Here is a 24,388-nt window from a genome sequence, read left to right on the forward strand (position 1 = left end):
TATATTGTGGTAGAATTTGAAGATCCTATTGTTTTTACGGCACCTAGCACACAAATAGCAAGAGGTGATCTCTGTCTCAGAGATCTTGCTGATGAAGCTGAGGTGCAAAAAAAAAAAAGAGAGCTACAAGTCCTAGCTATAGATGGGAGCAGGGGAAGGCAGAGAGGATTGATGATAAATGCACGCTCACACATGCTCCTTCACTGGGCAACACTACCTTGTGAACACTGCAGCAGAGGAAGGAAGACAGCAAGGAAGCACATCTGTCACTTTAGAGCAGCAATTTGAGTTCAGGACTAAGGAGACAGGGCTTCTAAAGGCCTCGGTTTCCATGCTCGGGAATTACTGCTGTCCCTCCTGCCCTGCAGCCCACCTCGCGGGACCCCAGCAGACACAGGTGCTTTTTTCATCTGGCTACTCCCAGGGCTGGGCCTGTGCTGGAAGTAAGGCTGGCTGCTCTCAACAGCCCTTTCCTCTTTCAAAAGCCTGTCTCCTAGTGATTGCAAATACAGCAGGGTTTAACGGCTGCCAGGTGCTGATTGCCACCACCACCACCGTTGACTGTGACTGAGGGTGTGGGGAGGAGCAGGTTTATTGCCCAGAGGGTGGATGGGGTGAGTGGGTGGTTTCAGCAGGCTTCTCAGAATAACAAAAAAGGATCCTGTGCTTACTCATGAAGCCAGGTCGGTAAAAATGGCTCCAACCAAGATTGCCAGAATTGCAAGACCCGGTGGACAACAAAAATTTCACTCTCCCTTCTCCTGCTCCCCCCGCACTGTTCTGCCACATTTCTTCAGCCCTTGGCTTCTCTCATCTTGTCTGTCAAATCTCCTTCCAATTTGTTACTTGGAATAAAGAGGAATAAAGAGAAATGTATGCAGCAAATGTAACATAAAGCTCTTTTCTACTTATTATGCTTTGACTGATGTTCCTTTGGGTTGGTCTGTGAGGAGAACTGTGTGTGAATCCCTTTGCAATAAATGCCCACTCTTATTAAAAGCATTCATCATCCTGCTTTCTTGTGAAATGGTCTGATGCATGTGCACAGGGCTGCTGCTTGTTGCTGTTCCCATATGCTGTTGTGCTGGGTACTATATTTTGGAATTAGTGTAGGACCTGAAGGGTGCCCTGAGAAAATGCCTGGGCATCTGGGAGTCGTTGCCTGGAAACTGCAGGTGCTCTGTTTATTAACCCTTAACAGTCCACCTCCTTGAGGAGCTGAGATGTCAGCTATGTCATTGATTATTAATGGCTATGCTTTGCAGAAGTGTTTGGCCTCAGCATGTCCGAGGCCACGATGTGGTGGAAATGGCTCCAGCAGAGAAGTTGGGGTGCTGGCTCTGGTGTATACTTTCTCATCAAGGCTTAGGTGACTCTTGCAGCAATAACAATCGTGGAATATAGTCACTGTAGTCTCACTGGTCTGATTATTATGCCAGGCTTTATAGTAATGCAGGATTTAGAAGATTTGTGGTTTGTTTTTAATTTCATCTGTGTTGCTTGGCAGTGTAACTCCATCACCCTCTACCATCCTGAAAACGTACAAGGAGATGCCCAGTTGAGCTGTGCTGGGATTATCCATTATTTAGAGCAGAGCCTCCTGATCTGCTTGAGGCTGATGGATAGCAAAACTGTGAAGTGGCTTCAGGGAAGTTATAGAAGAAGTAAAAGTGCAATCTGGTGGCCTTGTGAGTTAGATCTTGGGCTTCCTCCTCACTTCAACACAGATTTGTAATGTGACCTAGAGCCAGTCACTTGCTCTACATGTCTTGCTCTGCCTGCAAGAGGGAGGTTAATGGACATCCACATCCTTCCTGTCATAACTTGCCACCATACTTTCATATGTGATGTTGATGTAGCATTTGAAAGCCTCTCTGTGCTGTCATTTGCCCCTTTAGAGAAGTGAGGGAGCCTGACTGCAAAAGCCAGATGAATAAACCTCTTCTCATGTAATAAAGCACAGATGGTAGAATGAAGAAAGTAGTGCCAAAAGGACCTACTTCAGGATACAGGGGCCATTTTCAAATAAAGTCATTCTTATTTCTCAGGGCAATAACAGTAAAAGGCAGTTAAAGATGCTTAGTGACTTATTCTTCTTTAAAACTTGCAAAACTGGAAGAAAACCAGGCCATCTTGAAAATAGAGATCCCAGGCTTTCACAATACATGTACCCATCCAAAGGGCTATTGCCATGAAAGTGTTTACAGCTGTGCTGTTATCTTGCTCCTTCCCCCTGCCCCTGCAGAGAGCAAGGCCAGAACACAACAATAGAAAGCTCATCAGCAGTTAAGAAATGCTTTTTCCTAGGAAAGATTCTGCTATGCTATTTGTAGTCATGTAAGCACAAATACAAGTAGGTCAATAGAGGAAGCCCAGCATCCAGGCAAATAGGAAAAAAACGCATATGCTCTTTGCCATTTGAGGCAGTCTTTCTTTTGATATCTCATGCATGGCATAAGCAGCAGTGAAGCATTTCTAAATTTTTGGCGTGCCTTGTTCCATATCAGCTGTCTCCTTTTTGCTGCAGTTCCTCAGTGGCCTAAGACGACTTGACTGCTGTGGTCTACTCTCCTGCTTGGCCCATGTATGCCCAATTTTCTCTTGAAGAGACGCATTAGACTGCTGAGCTGTCTCCATGCACTAACTCGGCAGAAGACCAGCCTTACCAAAGAAAGTAAATAGTTCTTTGCTAGGTCAGTGAGTTGAACTGACTCTGGAAGCACATCTGGGAGAGAGAGGGGGAGAAAGACCTTCTCCTTTCTGTGGTAGCACTAAGCTGTTAGAGCAGCTCGGTTTTGAGTAACCTCATCCTTCTATTTAGAGGGTGTTTGAGTGGTTATCATTTGTACAAAGGAAAGGTTTTATTTGGTGTCCTGTTTGAATGCTGTGAAATGCATTCATTAGCACTTGGGCAAACTTGTCAGCCCTGAAAGAACGAGTTGCTCCCATTTGCTCCTCAAATGGTTCTTTTGTTTCAAGCAGTTTCTGGATTTTCAGATTGGGTTCTTTTATTTATCTAGTTAAGAGCATACCACACTTCAAGTCTGAGGTATTTTTGTATTCACTTCTTGTGTTTTGACCTTCCAAAGGCAGCACTTACCTTTCTCTTTCAGAGCCATTCATGGCTTCTGTGATAATCTCTATTATCACATCTTGGAAGTTAGACCATGGCTTGGGTCTTGCTCATAACTGATGAGACAGTCTCTTCCCCCATTAGTGCCCCACATGTCCATTGTTCAGAACATGGGCTGGCAACCACAGAAAATGTGTGTTGTCATCAGTTGTGGCGATATTCATTTCTCTCATATGAGAGATCCTCTATCCTGACCACTTGAGGTCAGAATTACTATATTTAAGACCAGAAGGCATTTCCCAAAAGAGTGTTGTTTGGCCTTAATGCCAGTGGCTCTGTTGCAGTTTGGACCCCATCCCTCCTGCATTTCAGACTCATATAATTATTCCAGTGCTCTTGCGTAATGTTACTTATTACAGAGTGGCTGTCATTTCTATCATTGATGTGGCTGCAGTAATCCCTCTGCCAGAGGCTCTCAAACACTGGGAGTCTGGGAGTGTGCTAGGCAGTCGATAGTGGTGTTAGGTAGTGCTTACTTTTATTCTTTCCGGCACCTGTAGTAATATAGAGATGGCTGAAAGCATCATTACTCAGAATGCATTTACTCCTCCATGTGAGCAGCTGCAGCTACCAGGGCAATGTGAAACAGTCACAGAGGTGGTCTGCTTAGCAGTGAGTTGGAGAGAATGTATGCAGCAGAACAGACCCTACAGAGATGTGGTTTATGGGGTTCAGGAGCTCTGCACTCTGTAGTCTGTTCCTCAGTGCCTGCAGTATTTGCTGGTGATGGAGCAGACTAGAGGCAGTTGGCAGTAAAAGAATAGTCTTCCCCCCCCCCCCCAATCACTATCTAAAGCCAAGGAGATCTGGTATACTGTTTCCCTTTCTCCCTCATACTGTGTTAACGTGTGTTGCCTAACACCAGCTGGAGTCATAGGAGCTTTGAGAGCTTAGCATGTCTTAAAATCAATTTCTGGGTATTCCAAACTGAACACAAAATTTAAGGGTCTCTCTAGAAGATCAGACGTGCTGGAGCCGTGAAGTGGCTGTCTCTATCAGACTCCCACTCTAATGGAAGGACCTTGCAAATTCTTTGGATGTTTAGGTACTAGCACTTGTGCTCTGCAAGGGCAGCAGATGGAAAGATGATAATCTGACTGTCATTTGAATCAGTATCGTGGTATCCTAGCACCACTGCTTTGGTTCTGAACTGTTGTTTGGCTTCTGGGAAGATTACTGACTGCTTTTTTTTTTCTTCTTCCTGTGTTTTAGACATTTACAGCATGGTGTAATTCTCACCTCCGCAAGGCCGGGACACAGATTGAGAACATAGAGGAAGATTTCAGGGATGGTCTTAAACTCATGTTACTTCTGGAAGTCATTTCAGGTGAGAGAGGTTCTGTGTGGTGCTTTTAAGTGTCCTTAGCATTGCCAACCCAGTTCTGAAATTCCTTCCTCTTTCCCACAGAATAGGGACAGCAAGGGCTGTGATGCTGTAGATTTTGCTGGAATATAAGAACAGCTGTTTTCTGATTCAAATTTCTCCCTAACCAGTATCTTATCTCCATCAATGGCCATTAGTGGGCTTTTGGAATGCGCTCCAAGCTTCACAGCCTGTGCACACTGTCCATTGCATTCCTGCTGCTGCCTCTGGGCTTTCCTCCACCCGTAAAAAATGCACAGCCTCCTGTGAAGGCTCAGGCAACCTCTCTTACTGCTTGGCAGGGCTGACGAAGCTGCTCTGGGAAGCGTGTGGGAATGCTGCACTGGCAAATCATACCACAGCCTCATGGCAGTGGGAATTGGATAGAAATTATTGAAAGAGAGGAGTCAAACCCGTAAGTCTTCTGGTGTAGTTCAGCTTCAGCTGTGACTGAAGTTTTTCCGGTCTAGTTTCAATTTGACTTAGTGCTCAAGCCTTCAGGAAAAAAAAATCCCAAACAAAAAGCAAAATCCCAGAAAACACAGTCTGAAATAAAAACAGTGGTGTGAACAAGTTCTTAGGTCAAATTTGGTTTGACTCCCTATCATGTCCTGCTGCTTGACAGTGATCTCCCTGAACAGGGATTGTTTCTTGTAATAATCCCTATTCATGTGCTGATGAATGCCTTAATAAAGTATCATGAAAGGCATCAGAGGAGATAAGTCTGTATGTGTGAAACTGAGGCCTTGTGCTCACAGACTTTCTTTTGATGGCATCTGAGCCTGTAATCACAGTCCTGTGACTTGTACTGTTGCCCTTCTTGGTATGTTTTCCAATAAAATKGCCATGATAGAGGCACTCAGACTGCCTTCCCTCTGCCCCTCCTCCAACCCTCTCCACCTCCAACTCCTGCAAAGGAATTGTCAGTATATGTGTTCTGGAGAATTTGTGGCGATAGGATAAAAACTCATGGTTTTTACCAGTGATGGTGGTTTGGGGGGATCAGAGTTCAAAATATTATCAGAGCTTTATGACACATATACTGCTTCTGCAGTGCCTTTAAGAAACTAGCTGATAGAGTCCTGTTAGTTTACCTTCTGTATTTATCTTATTGCTGGACGGTTTGCTTGCAGAGGAGGATGGCAGCCTAGAGGCAGGGGCAGACAGGCCTTGATGGTTTAGTTTCTGATTCCTGAGCTGGAAGATAGGGGAGAGGAGGATGTGTGGGGGAGGGAGGATGAGTGTGGCAGGCTGGGTACTAAAGCAGCAGGTCTCATGCCTCTCACCACTCACAGCTTAGTTTCCTTGCCCTCACCTCCCACCCTTCCTCTCCTGTTGTCCCTTCGATAGCCCACCGCAGTAGTGTGGGCACGGCATTTCCTCATCCACTGCAGAGTGGCTCTGCACCCACAGCCTGCTGCTAGATGACCAGTAGGCAAAGGCATAGGGAGGTGCTATGGGCTTGCAGCCCTCGGGAGGCTGCGCTCCTTCACATGCTAAGGACCAAGCATCCTTTCCTTAGAGCTGGCAGAAGGCAGAAGTGCAGTTTTCCTAGGTACGATGACAAACAATGACGAAAGAGGAGGAATTCAGCACCGTTGTTTTTTCCTGTGTTGTTTTCTTCAGTGATGGCTCCACTTCCCGTTGTGAGCCCCACTTCTCTCACCGAGTCTCCTTTCGACTGCTGACCACACTAGTAGCCCCTTTGGCCCTTAGCTTGGGAAGCAGTGAGCCAGCAGTTCCTAGCGCAGCCCTGAGAGCAGCGTGGGGGATGGAGTCTCCTACTGGTGCCTTCCCCATTGACAATTTGCCTTTATATTTCTACCATAGTTTCTGCTGATCACCTGCCAAAAGGGTGAGTCTCTGGATGGCTTTTAGCCTGCCATTTCCAGCTTCTGGCTTTTCCATTCAGCTCTTGGCTCTCTCCAAATCTTCCTTTATCCATATTTTGGGGAAATGTAGAACTCTGCTGACTGGGCTCTGAAGTGGGCAAGGTTGCTCTATGAAGGCTGATCTTTTCCTCTAACCCACTGAAGCTATGGGTAGAGTGATGGCAGTAAGAGAGTCCAGCTGTGAGAGTACTGGTAATGACTGGTCAAGAGTTGTGCGGAGCTGAGTGCCTCCTCCACATGGTGGTCTGGCCTGGATATGTGGGAAGGAGGGAATGTTATCTCCCCTCTGCCACAGGCTACAGTCATGGTTGTCACTGCAGTGGGGAGGAAGGGTGGAAACTGCAGCCGGGAAACTGTCAGAGTCTGTAGGGTGAGTGAGGGTGTTGCTGGGGCTGTGTGAGAGCTGACATTTCAGTGCAGGCTGGCTTGGCCTCCTGCATGTCCTTTGGGAGGCATCACTGCAGTGCAGCTAATTCAGGCAGGAAACAGCTTTCCCATCCTACGAGACTTCCCAAAGTGTTGGAAACAGTCATGTTCTGCAGGAGAACCAACACCAGATGTGCTGAAGACCTCCGTACCAGGACTGCTGTGCATTCGCTGACTGGTAGAACGTGGCCATACCCGATATGCCTCCCAGCTTCTCCAAGAATAACACATGCACACAGTGACAGGGCAGTCGCATAAAATGAGGAAACCAGGGTTCAAGTCCCTGCTCTACTTGACTCTGTTCAGGTGGATATTCCTCCAACAAGAGGCCTCCCCTGGCCACTTCTCCTTCACCCTGCCATGCCTTCTCATTTTGACCAGATTTAAATTCTGTGCTGGAATTTAGTTCTCACCAAAGCAAAGGTTTTTTTCTTCAAAATCTGTACATTTCCACAGAAGAGCCTCAGTTTTACTAAGTTTGGTACCTTCTAATGGTAAACTGTGCTGCTGAAAGGTCCCCTTTCAGCTCATCCAGAGCCCCCCTAAAGCCATCCCAAAACAGGATGTTGAGGGAGAAACTTCACAGGAGCTCCTGGGACTTCCTCATCACAAGTCCTCCTCTGTTGGCTTTCATGGTGGGAAGTTGCAGTCTGGCCCTATAGAAATTGCCCCAAAGATAAACTTCCATTATTTGCTGCATGTATTTCCTTCTCCTGGCAAAGCCATTTTAAAGATATTACTATCAGACTGAAAAAGACTGAGCCCACATTTAGTACTTTTAAAATAAAGTTATAAGGCTTTTTTTTTCCCAAACAGAAGGGATGACTAATTGAAATTTCTCTTAAACAAATTCTGCTGTAAACAACTTTTATGCCAACATTTCCTTGCATTGTTTGGCTTCTAATCTATAGCCTTGGGCTAGTACATGAGAATCAGAGAATGGAAATGTGCAGACCATTTTCATTGTCTCAACTGGGAGAAGGACTGAGAAAAAAAGCAATGATGCAACTAGCTGAAAGTAGAATGTATTTCTAACACACTTCCGTTTTAGCAGTGTAAATCATTAATAATGTATGCTATGGATCAGAATCAGGCTTTGCTCTGGAAATATAAATTTGTAATAAAATCCAAGTCTGAAGAAAATAGTTTAAGTTCACGGGAAAAAAAAAGTTCTAAAACAAGTATTGCAGAGAAAGGAAGACAGCAATTTTGCAATCACCATCAGCTGCTGTAAGACTGCATTGCTGTCGGAAGGATCACTCCTGCTCTCCCCAGCCCCAGGAAGAGCAGTTCAGATGCTCTCCCTTCTGTTGGCAGTACGCATTATGCAGCCACAAGGTGAGCTGGATCACCTTGCTGTTCCAGTTGAAACCTAATCTCTTTTCTTTTTTTGTTCTTCCTTTTCTTTGTGCAAGGCCTAGTTTTCAGTCACCTTAGCTGAAGAAAGTGGTTATTTTTAACTGGCTGAACCCCTTTTGTTGAGAGTTGGCAGCATAAGTCCACTTAGGTCTATTGTGAAACTATGTGTAAAAATGTCATTGTGGAACTGTCACAAAAAATGCTTCCACTTCTGTTTACAATGACTAACATTATCCAAACGGATAAAGAAAGCAGCACACCGTGACGTGTACTTCAGGCTCCATTAAAGCAAAAGAGATTTTCTTAATCCTAGGATGGAGCTAGTACCATAAATACATCTTTTTACTTAAATTGTCAGAAATCAGTGTTTTATTTTCAAAGTGACTTGTTTTTTATCCTTAAGCCTGAGAGCTAATGACACCAGCCTACAGTAATAGTTGAAACAGTTTGGAAGGATTTTCATTTCCAGATTTTTTTCTTTAGAGGGTATGGCTGTGGTGATAAKCTGTTTTTCTCCCTTTTAGCTTTTCCTCACTGCTTTGTTAGGAACCAAGCCATCGAGTTTTAAGATGAAAAGGAGTTCTCTAAAAAGTGCTTTTCTTTCTCACCCTTAAGCCTCAAGTAAAGGTTTTGAGTCAGCTCACAGTGACTTAAATATTCAGGCTCAAGATATAGCAGGAGACTCTGGAACTGAATAGATCTGAATGAGTAATTACTTGCCTAGACTTGCCATTTGATCTCTTTTTAGTTATTCCATAAATTCTTTTTCCAAGGGAAAAATCTTCTTGCATTTTGTTTGGAACTTTTTTGTGTTCTGGAGCTTGTGATCTGAAACCCAGGCCATTTTTTTTAGTTTTTGGGTGATGTGGGTCATATACAGGTGGTTTATCCTGTCTGATTATGTTTCTAATAAGGATTCCTTTGAAAAGTCCATGCATTTGTATAAACTGTAATTTGCTTACTGTGTTGGGTTAGTGTTAGTAAAAGTAGGCTATGTGAGTAGTTACTGGCAGCCTGTCAAGAAGAGTATAACTATACTTACTGTTTCAAATAAATAAGGTCAAGAAAACACTTTTCAAAATCTTCTAGCACTGTTCAAGTCAGAAGCTGGTGTTTGCTGTAAGACTTGTCTCTCTCAGAGATTTACCTGCTCTTATCTCAGAGCTAGGCTGCTTCCCTCTGTCTGCCTCATTATAAACATTTAAAATGCTTGCCATTGTGTTAAGAGACCATTAGATAGAGATAGAAATACATCAGATATTTAATGGAAAGGAACTGAGATGGCAGTCCTTACAGTTATAAAGCTGCTAACTGAAGAGGTGATTTTATTTCCTGGTACATGCAGTTGCAGTCATTCAGTGCAAAGGCTATGCACTGAGGAATGAGGTCTGCATCCTATCTGGGGGAAAAAAAGACGATAGGAGGTCATCATAATTATTTGACAATAGGGAGTTCCTAGGGGGAAGGAATTTGCTTTGTAAGTGCCCTGTTGTAAATGCTGGAGATCAGCTCCTCACCTGTCTTTGTGAGAAGGTGAGGTCCGTGTCATTTCAAAGCACTGTTRTCTGTGTTTAATGGTACAGGGGTTAATTCCACTGCAGTGCCTCAGTTATTAAATTGCCTAGGATACAACAAAAAGATAATTTTCTATCTGTTTCTTTCTGAGGATACTTTAGAGTGAGTGTGACCATCCTGCATTCGCCATCAAGAAAAGATTCAGGAAAGTCTACCCTCTGCCTGGCTGAGCAGTGGGAGCCACCAGACCAGGGAAACCCCCATCAGGAAAAGGTTCAGGATTATTTTCTAATACTTCTTTTTTCTCTTTTCTCAGGTGAACGTTTGGCTAAGCCTGAAAGAGGCAAGATGCGAGTGCATAAAATCTCCAACGTGAACAAGGCCTTGGATTTCATTGCCAGCAAAGGAGTCAAACTAGTATCTATTGGAGCAGAAGGTAAAGAAACCAGCTGATTTGTCTGGGCCCAAGCTGCACTTATCATTGCCTTCCTCTCATCTCTGCCTGCCGGTTTCCTTTGTGCCTTCCTAGCTCTGCCATGTCCTTAAGCTGTGGAGAAAAAGAGAACACATTAGGTCTTTGCTAGAAATTTAAATCCCACCTTCACACCATGCTGCCAAGCCTGATTCCCAGTTGGGCTATATTGATCAGATTCCTCCTGTTTTTTTCCTGGTTCTCATGAGTTACAGACAATGTTGAGAAGTGGTAGAAACAAATTTGTTGGAATGTTTCTTTCCTGAATAAAGAAAATTCTCAATCAAAGCAGAGCAGCTGCTTGCATTTAGTATGCTGCAGAGCTGCTGGGAAAGATCCCCTGTTGCCGTAAGACACCCCATGGGTCAGGGCTGAGGRTAGTCCCCAGTACCGGTCAAGGATCCTGGAGGTTCCAGATCTCAGGGCTTCCAGGCTTCTTGTCATGCACCCCAGAAACCTGGGCAATCTGGCTGGAAGCACGTGTACCCTTGTGCAGGGTTTGTTGTGGGCTGCACCAGAGATGCCCTCAAGACAAACTTGCGGATTGTGCAGACAGCAGGGAGTTGGTGCAGGATTTTCGTCTTTCTAGAAAAGATGGTGTTTTGCAGACATGTCCCCCAAGACCCAGAAGGGCTTGCAGGTTATTCCATTTGCTCTGACTTTTATAAACCTAAGCAACTTGTCATCTCATCTGGGTTACATTTTCCTGACACCTGTTTTCATGTGCTCTGGGCCTGTGTCTGAATCCTGCCTATGGAATAATGTTGTCACTGTTCCTGGGGAGGCACTCTGCTTCTCTGGTATCTCTGGGTTTGTCTTTATGGTGACCGTGGAAAATGAGGGAGGTTTGTTATCTCCATCTTGCAGATGGAAATACATGGTTTCTCCATGGGAACTTGTGACAGAGTCAGGAAATCAGTTCTGGATTAGCCTTCCTCTGGAAAGGCTGAGCCCTGCCTGTTCTTAGCCCAGGAAGTTAGAGCAGTGTCTGCATGCTGTCCCCAGGTTTGGCCTTTTCCAGCACGCTCCTGGGGACATCTCCAACACTTGGGCCCATCCTGTGGTCCACTTGTTATGTGTCAGGCCAGGCAGGATACCTTAGTTTCTGCAGGCACTTACGTTCGCTTTTCCTAGACCTTTACCTCAACTTTAAACTTAGGGGGACTTTGGAACAATTTGAAGCTAGCACTGTTTATGTAGCACAAATCATTGCACGTGTAAGGTTATTCTGCACCATTACAGAAAGTCAGTATCCAATTCAGCAGTCCACACCTATATGGGACCCTTTCAAACTGGAGGCTGGACCTGGAGCCAGAGGTCTCCTGCCTTAAGAATTGACAGCTCCTGCTGTCATTTGGATCTTGGGTAGCATCCTTCTCAGAGTCTAGAGCATATGTAAAAGCCATTGTCTTCCATTGTCTGGTCCCTTTTTCTCCTGGTTCTGGTTTCTCTGGTACTAGGTTGCCTTTTCCACACCCTCTGCTGGATTCTTCTCTTTCATTCTCTGCTCCTGAGTCAGCTGTGACTATACCCTCACAGCCCTTAAAAATCATTTGCAAGTGAAAGGGTCTGTTCCCAGTGGTCTCCATGGTCCAGTTATTCAGTTGTTACTGATTCATAGCAGTTAACCTGTTCTGAAATGGGCTGAGGTGCAGTTTGCAATAGGAGCCATGATTTAGATCAGCCTAAAGTGATCCTCACCTTCCCTGCCAAATATTCCTGACCCTCCTTTTTCCTCATGCCCATGCAACTACCTGGTGAGCCAGTTCTTGTAGATGATTGGGCTGGAAACTGAGTTTCTTACTAATTTGTTTGTTTATTTATTTTTAATTAATTTTCCATCAAAGCAGCTCTCTGAACTGACTCATTGCCTGACCTCCAGGGTTGGTAGGAGCATATGGACAGGGATGGAGCTACAGCAGCCCTCATTAACATTGGTCTAAGCTGCTGTGGAACTGCACATGATATACCAGAACTATCTCCTACCATTAACACAAATGCAATGATAGAGTCTGGTCTGTATAGAAAGGCATCAGTAATGTTGGTCCATACAAACAGTCCAGAGCACCAATTTCAGTGTTTTTCCACAAGTTTTTCACAAACATATGCTTACAGCCCCCAGCCACTCATTCCCATCCCTGTACCACCCCCAAGATTGCACACTACAACTGCTCCTGTGCTGAGTCAGTGAACCATTTGGGAAATCTGAGCCCAGTAATCCAGCAAGAATTTTTTTTTTAATTACAGATTTCTTGTGGCAGATTTTATAAGCTCTTGCATTCATATCCCCTGAACTACCTGCTCCCTTGCTTTGGCTGCAAACACATTCTTCTTTTGCAGTTTTTTCTTCCAAAGAGGTGTGTGCTGACAGCCACTTGCATTCACAGCTCTAGACTAGACTAGAACAGTGACTGATGCTGTTGTCACCCCCAAACCAATATGAGTTTATTTACACCACCAAGATTTGCATCTTAACAGATCGAGTCAATGGCTTTGCTTTTGATGGTCAAGAGAGATCTTTCTCAGGAAGCTCTGGAGACATTTGATGCAGTCACTAACTGACTACTGCTGACAGGTAGCATAGGTGGAGAGCCCTGTGACTGGCAGCAGCTCCTTAGTGTGAAAGGAGGTAGGAGGCAAAAAGTCTTCTTTGGGACTGACAGTGTTAAGTTCTGCTTTGGTCCATATGTCCAAGCCTCTGATTTCAGAGGAGAAAGATAACAAGGCACCAAAAGTTCTGACCAAGGTAGCTTTGATTTTTATTCAGAGAGATCAAGCTGTGCTTTGATGCATGCTTGGGGCGCCTAGTGTGATCCCAGAATGGACATGAAATGCCTGTTCTTACTCCACCCTCACCCCAGCACYTGTCTATGCACTGAGACTGAGCCCAGGCCACTGGTTGTCAGCAGGAAACATAAGCTGTAGGGGCTTCCGCCTGCTCCATCAAAGCACTGGATGTATAGTATACGTTAGCTTTAAAAATGGACCTCTACTTTGCATGTCATGGCAGTAACTCTTTCCATTGAAGGGGTTATGAACCTTCTTGGAGCATGAATTTTAAGGGCTTTAAGTTTTTAAAAAGCCATCACACAGCAGCAAAGTAGAAAATAAAAGCCAATGAAGCCATCAAAACACTGCGCCAAGAAAATGAGCAGTAAATGTCTCAGGCAGGTGGGACTGAGTTAGGAAGTTGTCCAGCTTGCTTTCTACCATGGGGAAACCACAGTCCAGTGGCAGTGCAGTGTTACTGGCCAGGGCAGTGCACTCCTCATCTTGAGGCAGCCTGCTCTGTCCCAAGGCAGCTGCCAGGCAGCACAGAGTGGTGTACAAAGGATCTGCAGCCCAGCTGTATTTCTTTGTATGCATTAGACAGATGTCATTGGCCATCAGTGTTCTGCTTTCTTTTTGTGGTTAAAATGAATAGTTTTCTACCTCTTCCTGACAAAGTAAGCTGCAGAAAGAATCCCAAGTGGAGACTCAGGTCAACTTAAGCCTTGTGAAACATTCTATTTAATCAGAGTTAAAGTCAGCAGAAATGTTTCCATGGCATTTCTCTCACATTTCATCAAATAAAGATCCCTCTTTGCTGTTTGGAAGACAGACTTTGCAGCCTCGTCCCAGTGAACAAGAACCAGAGTTGAAGCAGACTTCCTACAGACAGCATGAGCGCGGGACATGTTCCATGTCCACATTAAATGGAGCGTGAACTAAGCAAACAGAATAAGCAGCAAGAGCCGCTTTTTACAACAATCTTTGACTATTAACAACCTACAGCATTGCTCTCAACCTTTACAAATGATTTAGCCAGAGTCCATCGGGTTGAAGCAGTTGTGGTACACAGTAGCTGTGTAAATCTCTATCAAGGAGGGGTCTAGCCTGTTGCAGCTTCAAATGGTTCTTCATCTGCTCTTAAGTATCTCTCTCATCTGACATTTCAGGAGCCTTCTTTTGATATAATAGATTACATACTAGAGTCAAACACTCCTGGGATTTAACATTTTGACTAGGCTGGTATTTGACCCTAAGACTGTTTTATTTGCACCTCTAATCTGTGTAGAAAGTTACTGTTTTCTTAGATGTGGCTCATTTCAGCATAAAGATACCTTTGCATGAACTGGTCTGTATTTTCACATGTGCAAGTGAAAGGAAAAATAAAGCATAGAGATTTCAACAATTCCAGACGTCCCATCTGAGTAAAACACTCTGACCCACCAGGCAGGGCAAGTGTAAATCTCACGGTAGCAAGTGGGGAAAATAAGGTCTGTACATGTCAGTGAGTGAAATATAGCATTACATTTGTACCCATCTTCTGCCCACTCACAGTTGGGGAACTGGTACGTGTAAACCCCCATCATCGATGCCAGCAATCTGTCCGAGGTCTGACTGGACAATCAGGAGCAACAGGCTTTCTCAAGACCTGGACTTGGATGCTCATCTTGCTTTATTTGGTTTTTGTTAGGATAAACAAAATGCAGGACAGCTTTTATTTTTATCACCCTTGATGTCCTGTGTCTTGCTGAGTAAATGGTGTTGGGTGTTCTTAGTTCCCAGATCGTAACATTGTCCTGCCAGTTATTCATACCCTGCAACTCCTTCTCTGCATGGGGTAAAGAGAGGGTGTGCCTTCATGGGCAACTCAGAAATAGCGAGGATGGAAAACAGTTTCCGTAGCATTGATTCTGCTTCTAAGTGCCTAGGCTGGGGGTGGAGAAGAAAGCTTGGTCCTTTTTGCGTTTTTCAAATCTGGGTTATTAGTATATGCATTTGGAAAAGGTGATGGTATTTTGAAAGCCACATCTATGTAGCAAGCCAGTCTTGCTCTTAAGGACTGATTATTTGTTAGGCCCTTAATTGGCTGTCAAACAAATGGAAGAGAGCACTGTAATTTTTGCATATTTTGTTAGTGGTATTTGGTACAATAATGAGAGTTGGGTGGAAGCATATTCAGTGATGCAAAAAATTTCCTTCCAGTGGTTACCAAAAGCCTCATCAGCTTTAGCCTGCAATTGATCCACCCCCATGTTGAATGTAAATCACATTAATAACATGTACTTGCTGCTGCTGTTCAGAACAACAGCCACTGTTGGTGGGGGAAGTGTAGCGAATGCTTGCAGAAGTCCTGCCTAGGAAGAGCACTTAGAAAGCAATCAGGCAGAAGACCCTGTCTGATTATTAGCCTTTTAATATCATGTGTGAACTGTTCTCACATTACTGAGTGTTACTTTCATCAGCAGGGAACAAACACAGCCTCTTTAATTGAACAAGCATTAGATTGCTCTAGCTTAGTAGTGTTATGCCCAAATTATTTATGAAGAGAAAGGAACTCCACAGAAATTATAACCAGGAAGCACGAGGCGTCATGCAAACCTTTATTTCACTTTTGCTCTGTGGCCATATTCCACTATATTAGGAGGAAACTGGCACCAGCTGAAGGGCAGTGAAGGAATCCTAAAGTAAAAGGAGCTTGCGGTGGGGAATGTAAGGATGGAAAAGCAAGTGAGCAAGGGCCAAAGAGCTTATGGGCTTTCTGACCAAGCTGGTAGATTTTGTAATCAGGTTGCCAGGGGGAGTTTTTAGCTCTTGAAATGAAAATATGCTTGCCTACTTCTAACGAAGAGTAACAGTTTTGTCAACTCCCTTTGAAAGGAAAAAAAAGGAAGAAAAAAAGTGGGGATGGTATGGTTGATTAAATCTGCCATCCTGGGATGGATCATTCCCTAATCTCACTGACATCAGTGTCTGCTTGGTAGGTGGTGGGTTTTCCCTTTGTCAAGAAAAAATAAAGTGATTTGTAGAGATGAAGTGGTGGAAATCTTTTGGACTTCTTCCAGAGCAGCTTTGGTGCAGTGCCAAGGAAGGATCAGGCAAGGGAGCAGGGTGCACGTGCTTTTTAAAACGAGCGATGTAATGAAGAGGGCTAGCGAAGAAGAAGAAATACTTTCCATCTTAACTCCACTGGCTAACTTGATAAAACTGGAATTTGAGAACATGACTAGAGCATAGCGCTGAGTTCTAATGCCATATTAGCCACTTAACGCCATCTGGTTTTATGTAAGTATCTTGACCTTTATTTCCAATTAAAATCCATGAAACGGTAATGTTAATTACCTGTTTCAGCTCACTGATTGATTTATTAGTGTTCATAAAGTACTTTCAGCTTTAAAATATTGCCATCAGATTTTAATCTAGTCCATTAAAATAAATTTGGTTCCAGATCTTAAATATACCCTAGGGTCCTCCTACCAACTGCTGTGGTTTTTACAAACATTGTTTGTTGCTTTTTGTCCTGGTTTATTTTTGGCTTTTTGAAAATCCCCACAAAGATCTATCTAATGAACAAAATAAACTGAAAACACTGATGCTTTCTTTTATACTTTAGCTGTGGTACGTCAGGTATTTGTAACGGTAATAAGGATTTTCCTTTAAGTTGGTTGTGGTGCTTTACTGAAGGGGTTGAGAATGCAAACAGTGCAGAGCTGAATATACTTGCCCTCACAACATTTTCTTACATCAGCCCAGAAGACAACGTCCTGTCCCCAAAATATCTCTAAAAAATTAATTTGTGAAAAAACTGTCAACAGGCAAAAATAGCTTTTTCATGCCAGAAATGAATTAGGCATTTACAAACAATACCTGTAATTCTTTTGACCTGTATTGAAGAGTAGGATGTTTTTTTAATTCTGAGCAAACTGATGTCTCCACCAAGAAGTTTAAGTGTGCAGAAGGGTGGATACGGGGGTTTGGTGGAGTTGAACAAGGTGGCATGTCTTGTTCTATACCTTTTAAATCTGCAAATCCCTCATGCAGATGTATGTCAAAGCAAAACAGGGATTATCCTTCTAGTTTACATTGGAAGTTGCACCACATGTACCACTAAATGTCCAAGAATTTAGGCTGGATGAACAATGTTTCTGAAACAATGTAATTAGAGTGCATGATACTTCTCCATTGGTTTTGAAGATTCTGAAGTTCATATTTTGAAAATTTTTCCTATGTGAACAAACTTCTTTTAAAGACTTAAAGAGAAAATATTGTAAGAATCCAGAGAGATGGCAGTTGCCTATGGTGCAAATTTCTCCTCGCCCCAGAGTGAGATGTGTTGCTGGGCAGCTCTATGGAGGCAGTGACACTGGGGTGTCTTCATGAGCACAAAAATAGTTTCTGGTAGCCTTGTTATGCTTTGAGCTATTCTAACACCAAACAGTAGGTTAATTTTAACACTTTTCTTACTGAAAATATCTTTGTAATTTGTCAGTTTGTGAAACATCCTTTCACTATGCAGGAAACTGCCAGATAATGAGTTGGAGAAGACAACTAGGTTGGTTTCACTATTCAAAAAAGTGAAGATTATAAATACTATAATGTGTACATATAGCCTGTGCAGAATTTTTGTACATGCTGAGGGTCAGAGCTTGAGACCCAGCTGTTGGCTACGCCATTTTAAATGTTTGGTGCTAATCTATACACAGTGGAAAGTCCTTTCTGGGCCAGCGTCTCCCCTCCAGAACCTTTATCTCCCATCCTAAACAGATCTTTCCTCACACGGGCAAGTGGTTGCTTCCTAAATCCTCTGAGTTGTTGACCCTTGCTGATTTATATCACAGAGTCCAGTGAGCAAAAAAGTACAATCTGTATGACATCTTAGTTTATGATCTGCTCAGGCTCATCAGCATGAGCTTTTGCTTCCCCTTCAAGCATGATGCATGTACTCTGAGGAATGCTCTTTTGTGTCTTCTGGCAATTATATGATTGAAGAGTACTACACAGGCAGTCTGGGGATCTGTATTTAGGCTTCTTTGAAAATGAAATGTTGATATTTCTTGGTGGTATCTTTTTCACACCACAAAAACAGCTGTCAGAGCTTATCTGCATTGGGAAGTCTCACTGGTTATACTGCTGTAATTACACTGGGGCAATTTTACAGGTGTAACTCAGAAAAGACACATGTCAGAGTAAGGGTGGAAGGCTTTTCTTTTTCCCAATTTGGCTTATACGGCTTCTAAAGTGATAGATATGGAACCTGAACAAGGTATTTTTAGGCCCCTCTGGGGAATTATGCTGACCTAAATTGATGTCTTATTCCTGTTTGGATCATCAGTGTCTGTTTACACTCCGTAGTATATTGTGGGAGAATCATTGTGATTACTGAGTACTACTGGGCAAGACTGTGTTGCAGCAGCAGAGCATCGGGGGAGGCAGGGAGGAGCAGTCTTCAGCTGGAATTCCAGTTCTCTCATCTGCAAAGGAGAAAGCTTCCCAATGCTGCTTTTCTTCCAGGGTTTGTGCTTGTAATTTGATGTCTTCTATTCCTTCTTTCTCCCTCTCTCCCCTAGAAATCGTGGATGGCAATGTTAAAATGACTCTTGGAATGATATGGACCATCATCCTTCGTTTTGCCATTCAGGATATCTCAGTCGAAGGTAAATTTCAGTTCTTTCCAGCCTCTGTTCAAGTATGAACAACTGGGGTAACCACGTGGCTTTGCCACTTAAAAGGTGCAGGATGTGCTGTTGGATGATTCACTGGAAGATCCTAGGAAACTAACCATTCCCAAGCTGCCCTCTGGTCTCATTGATGTTTCTAACCAGTTTATGCTTGGTTCATATACACTGAGAAGAGTTTTTCACATCTTTTTCTTGGAAGAACATTTAAGAGCATCTCAAAAAGATGGATAAGCATGAAAACCAACTTTGATGTTGGATTCTATTGCATTCCTTGTAGGCTGACTGAGGGACTAGCATTGAAAATGGGCCTTTCTTTTACAAGTCCTATAAAGCTTTCCTCTGTAATCCTGAAAAGGCCATCTGCTTGTTACAGAATCTCATTAAGAAAGTAACAGTAACAAAACTCTCCCAGTAGAATCTTCCAGACAAGGAATTTTCTGACAAAGGAAGTTAGTTAAGATGCAATTCAGTGCTGTTCCTACCAAAGAGGAGTTGATCATGTTTTTCTAGCATACGCTTGGGAGACTCTTGATTTCTAAGAAAATGGGTTAATTGATGTGCATTCTTTATTTCTCTAGAGACATCTGCTAAAGAAGGACTTTTGTTATGGTGTCAGAGGAAGACAGCCCCCTACAAAAATGTAAACATCCAGAACTTCCATATCAGGTGAGTTACAGGCAAGAACTTAGCTTTACAATCTGTGTTATTTTTGTATGTCTCTTGGCATATTCAACAATGCGCCTGACAGACCTCCCAAGGAAACGGAGATGCACGTTACACAGTAACAAAGTAGTCCAGAGAGACACAGAAGTTAAAGGCAGAGCTTACAAGAGGATCCAAGTACCTACATTGCAATTACTTATTGTGGTTACAATTGCTGCTTTTGCAAAGTTCTTTAGATCATTAAGCCCTCTGAGAGTAGCATATGTGCTGCAAGCTAAGCAAGACAGTTTTTGCTCTTTGAAAACTCAGAATATTTCAGGAGGCCTGAAATAAGGGCTGCACCAGGAACTTTGTAGTATAGCAGTGTTGGGAAAGGATGAGAGGTTTTCTTGCTCTAGTTGATTGCTTTTCTAATTAATATTTCTAAACTGACAGATGTTCTAGTGTAGATTCAGCATAACGGTGCTTTTCTGGCACATCTTGGAGAACTGTATGAACCATGTGGATGTAAAGCACTTTTTGAGAGCTTAAGTTGCATCCGTGCCGGCCAATCTTATAGTGGACCTAGCTATGGGCTTGGCTGAAGTTTGAGGTATCTGAATCTGCACAAGTGCCTCTAAGCAAATCAAGAGCACCAGTGCTTCACATCCCAAATTAGGTTAATGAAGTTTTTAGATTTGATAGTTGGTAGGAAACAGTCCTGCTAATCAGAATGAGGAATTCTGGTTCTGCTTCTGCCCACAGGTCTAGAGCAGGTTGGGAGGCAGAACAGTGGCTTGTATATTGCCCTTCTCCTCCATCTGCCTTTCCCCTAAGGCCTACACTTGTTCTTCCTTTAGGGCATTTATCTATATCTTTTTTCAGTTCTGAGCTCTGCACCTGTCCTTGTGTGCTCCATACAATGGTAACAGTTCAGCACTGAGAACTGGCATATAAGAGGTGGCAATGCAGAGATCAAGTCCTAATTATGGTGGATTTTTTTGTGGCTTGAAAGGGATTTTTGTTGATGTCTAATGCAGATAGAAGACATGCCTCCTTCCCAACACTTGGAGAAGCACTGTTGCTAAACCAGAATTAATCATCCCGGTGTCTTGGTGCCCTTCTTCATGCTCCTGCCCGTCATCGTGTGTCTTCCTAGCTGAGCACTGTTCATTGTGCTGTTTTCTGTCTCTCTTACAGTTGGAAGGACGGCCTTGGTTTCTGCGCTTTGATTCACAGACACCGTCCAGAGCTCATTGACTATGGGAAGCTACGAAAGGTACAACACAATTTATTTGTCAGAGCAGATGCTTGGGGTCCATGGAAGTGGAGAGGGAGAAGAATTAGCTTGATAAACAGATAACTGGAGAACTTGAGCTCAAGCTGGTAGTTGCTCGGTCGGGGAGAAGGAAGGGGAGATGAATCAGTACATTCAGGATTCATTAACCCTGAACTTAATGAGCTGCCTGCCTGCTTTTCCCTGCTTTCAGACTGCCTTGCTTTCTAGCTCACAAGAGGTGTCTGTGGTATGTTGATAATATGAACTACATGTGCTCCAATCCTAGCTGATGAGCAAAAGCTGGTAAATTCAATAACGTCAAATGTGAGGCTAACTATACTAATATAATAGACTAGCCAGACAAATTGGACTTAACGTTTCTGGGTAGAGCTGGATGGAAACACGTTACTGGTGTTCAAGTGCAAAAGCTCAGTGGGGTGGATGTATGTGCCCTCACTGGATACTTGTCGCATGCTTCCTGCTTAGCACTGAGCCATCGGCAGTACCAGCTTTTTCTTAGCATGTAGATATTAAGTGCCAGAAAAACATTTACCACAACACTTAGCTTTATCTTAAAAATTGTTACTGGTAACATGTTATCTAGCTACTCCAGAAGATTGCTAAGCAAATGACCAGAATAAGTGTTTAGTGCTTCGTGTTGCCAGCAGTGTCCTGACCCAGCAGGGCAACGGTAGAGCAAGCTGGATTCTCATCCAACTTGCATATTCTCAGCAGAACAGTCTGCTTAGATTTTACTTTGCTATATCCATGCACACCTGTAGAGTGAAATGTCACCAAGGGCATAACTCATGTGCTGTTACTACTGAGGCTAATACACTTGAAGTTTGACCATCTGATTTCATGAGCTGGATATTATAAAGGGTGTAAGTGCTAGATGCTAGCTAGAGAAATAAACATAAAACTCCATCGCTAATAGATCTGGCCTCTTGGATGACTGTGCAAATAGACAACCTGCAAACGAGTTAATCAAATTAGCCTGCAACTTTGAGACAATTAATTGTATGATGCCTGATGCTCTTTTCAATAACCTTTTAGGTCTTTACTGTCTTGCAGAGCAGTTAAATATATTATCTGATCAATTTTAGTATCTGGAGTGAGCACATGATGAATTAACTGTGGGGAGAGACTATCTGTTTACATAAACAGCAGCAATAAAAAAAGGAATGGTCAGAGCTAACTACATTTTCAGAGGCTACTATTGGGAAAATAAAAGCAGCTAGGCAATGTTTGTCTGAAAAACGGAGCTGGGAAAATACTACAGTGCTCCCCGTTACAAGCAAAGCCCTAAGCCAAACTGAAGCAAAACTGGGGTAAGGGGAAGAAAAAGAAAGTTATCTGATCATTTTGCCTGCAGACTTTTCAAGGTGAAAGAGAGGGTGATTATCCTATCAAAAATCAGTGTAGATGGGAAGAGATTTGCACTCCTTGGAGTAAGGCTAAGGGAACCAGCTTCCTTTGTGCTCCCCTATCCACTTGCCTTTGATTGTATCCTTTATGAGATTCCCTCTGCCCTCCTGCAGCCTTCTGACTCTTGCTATATCCTTTTTATTGTTGTTCTGCCGAGATTGCTCTAAAAGCATAAGATTAAATGTGCATTTGATAATTCTACCACAGCTAAAGTACACTCTCTTGAGTTAATATCTAGGAAGAACTTACCTCAGAGCCTAGCTTTAACTTTGGTAGTTGGTGTGTGCTGAAGCAAAATTATCTTTGTCATGCTAGCTCTTTCAAACACATTTGTAGCATGTACAAATTTGGCACCTTCCTAAACACAGTATTTGCCTGGACTATTTCTGTCATGTGTTTCCTCCTATATTCCTTCTTTCTTCCCCATTAGCTCAACTCAGCTGATCCTTGCCCTTCTCCTTGGAGCCTACTTCCCCTCTCCCTCTTCTCCTCAAAAAAAAAAGAAAGTTTTTGAATCTTCCTCTGGCTCTGCCAGAGAATTTTATCTTCCAGAGGAAGATGTGAGGAAAGCTGCTGAGAAACAGCCATCACAGTGGATGGTAGATTAGAGGGCCACATGCAAGTCTCTTCCACCCACTCACTCTAGTGAGTGATTAATGGCATCTCAGTTTGTGTCTGAGCCTTTGGCGGTGTTGCGTGTGTGTGTTTCTATGTATACACACATGCAAATATGTAAGAGAGAGGTGTGAACATCAGCCAGTCTAAGCCATCAAGAGATCTGCGCTGTACCTCCTGTTTGGGCAGCATTTTTGTGCAGTCTTAGTGTATTTTATTGCTTCACAGAGGCTGTGTCTATGCTGCCAACCCTGCTTTGGCAGTGTATGCTAGCAAAAGGTAGCCAGTGTAGCTGTGTGTCTTCCCCCCGAAGTCAGCAGATTCGTTTGTTAGCACAGTTTTGTCTTGAGTTTTTGTTCCTAGCTCTTTTTTCTAGTGTAGCTATATTAGTGAAGAAAGCATAATTCTCTTCCCACACACAGTATCTAGCTGAAGTTGTTATACCTGCCAACTTGCTTGTATAGACCAGGCCCCAAAATAAAAGGTTCAAGTCAACTCAGTCTGATATCAGTAATTCCCTGGTATCAGAGCCACTTGTTTGGTTAGATGATGTTTATGCAGTGCAGGTCTATCTGCTATTGTTCAGGTCACTGTAGGTAAGATCTTGACATTCAGCCCAAGGTCTGCATGTGAAAGATGTGCAGATCGGGCTTCCCTTCCTCCTTCTACTCCTATCCTTAGGTCAGCTGCAAACCACATCTAAGATCTTTTCATCCAGCACAAAGGTTGACTGATGGCTCAAACACCCCCTCATATAATGCAATCCATATAGAAATGTGGTCCCTGTGAGCTTTGTACTGTTGTGTTGGATGCATTTATTCCAGATGCTCCTGAAAACATGGATTGTACTAGTTGGATTTTTTTTCCTAGAGTCTTTAGCTCTGGTAGATATAGTAACTGCTTTCTTTCTCTCAGCTTCCCTCCCCCTCCAACTCCTATCCTGATTGCTAGCTAATAGAAGATTTTTTTTTATGTGACACTGCAATAATTGCCATGGCAACATTGTGTGCTGCGAGGACTTAGAGCTAGCTGGAAGAAAGAGTTTCCCCCATGTGAGTTAGGGTTGTGGTGAAAGAGGAGGAGCTGTGGTAGAGTCTTTAGTCAGCAAAAGCAGACTACATGCCAGGTAGGCATCTGTTCTGGGCAGGTTTGCTCTCTGCCACCATTAAAACAATGTAATTCTTGCATGGAAAAACTACAGCTTTCCTCATGGTTGGCCCAGCCGGAGCCTAGCAAGTTATTGCTCCTCTTTGTGTGTCTCCCATTTCTATATTCACATAGCAATTGGGAACTGGGGCAACTCTGCAGAACCTCATATCAGTCAGTGCTGTTCTTGGATGTGCATGTGAATGTGGAAAGAACTGGGGACAGATGCCTTGGCTTTTGTTCTGCTTTGTTGCCTTTGGGTTCCCAAAGCATACCCACAATCACAGTGTTGGAGTGCTGCACTGCAAGGTTTGGGGCTGCCGGGCCATTCTTAACTTTTCTCCCTTTTCCATGGGGAGTCAATTGTAATTGGGGATTTGAAATAAGGATTAACTGGTGTGTGATGAGATGGAACTGAAAGCAGGGGAGTTTGGAGAAAGTACGTAGGAGCCGAAACCCTGTTCTAGTCTTGGACAGGCCCCCAGAGAAACCATCTCTTACACAGAGAAGCTTCATCTTTGTAATGAGCCACCCTGTTGTGCATGAAGGGTGAAGCTGTTTCCATGCCCTGAAGGTTCAGTCAATCTCATGTCTGCCAAGGCCAGAGTAAGTACCTTAAATAGAAGAAGCAGGCCTGAAAGCCTGGCAAGTGAAATTACAGGAACCAGTAGCAT

At 43.4% G+C, this 24,388-nt stretch overlaps 1 protein-coding gene across 7 annotated transcripts in view; it reads left to right on the top strand.

Moving 5' to 3' along the window:
- Positions 1-314: 314 nt before the first annotated feature.
- ACTN1 (actinin alpha 1) overlaps positions 315-24,388 on the top strand; it is a 54,619-nt gene continuing 30,545 nt past the window's right edge. For 6 of the 7 annotated variants that reach the window (XM_026060937.1, XM_026060940.1, XM_026060941.1 and 3 more), the window contains exons 1-6: positions 315-397; positions 4,346-4,460; positions 10,005-10,124; positions 18,494-18,580; positions 19,183-19,270; positions 20,447-20,525. In XM_026060937.1, coding sequence (XP_025916722.1) covers positions 332-397; positions 4,346-4,460; positions 10,005-10,124; positions 18,494-18,580; positions 19,183-19,270; positions 20,447-20,525 — 555 coding nt within the window. In that variant the 5' untranslated portion in view covers positions 315-331. Of the gene's footprint in view, positions 398-4,162; positions 4,179-4,345; positions 4,461-10,004; positions 10,125-18,493; positions 18,581-19,182; positions 19,271-20,446; positions 20,526-24,388 lie in introns of those variants that run through there. The other variant, XM_026060944.1, reaches the window with a different exon arrangement.

The sequence above is a fragment of the Apteryx rowi genome, unplaced genomic scaffold (genome assembly GCF_003343035.1).
Source record: "Apteryx rowi isolate R43461 unplaced genomic scaffold, aptRow1 scaffold_173, whole genome shotgun sequence".
In the NCBI taxonomy this organism is placed as follows: Eukaryota; Metazoa; Chordata; class Aves; order Apterygiformes; family Apterygidae; genus Apteryx; species Apteryx rowi.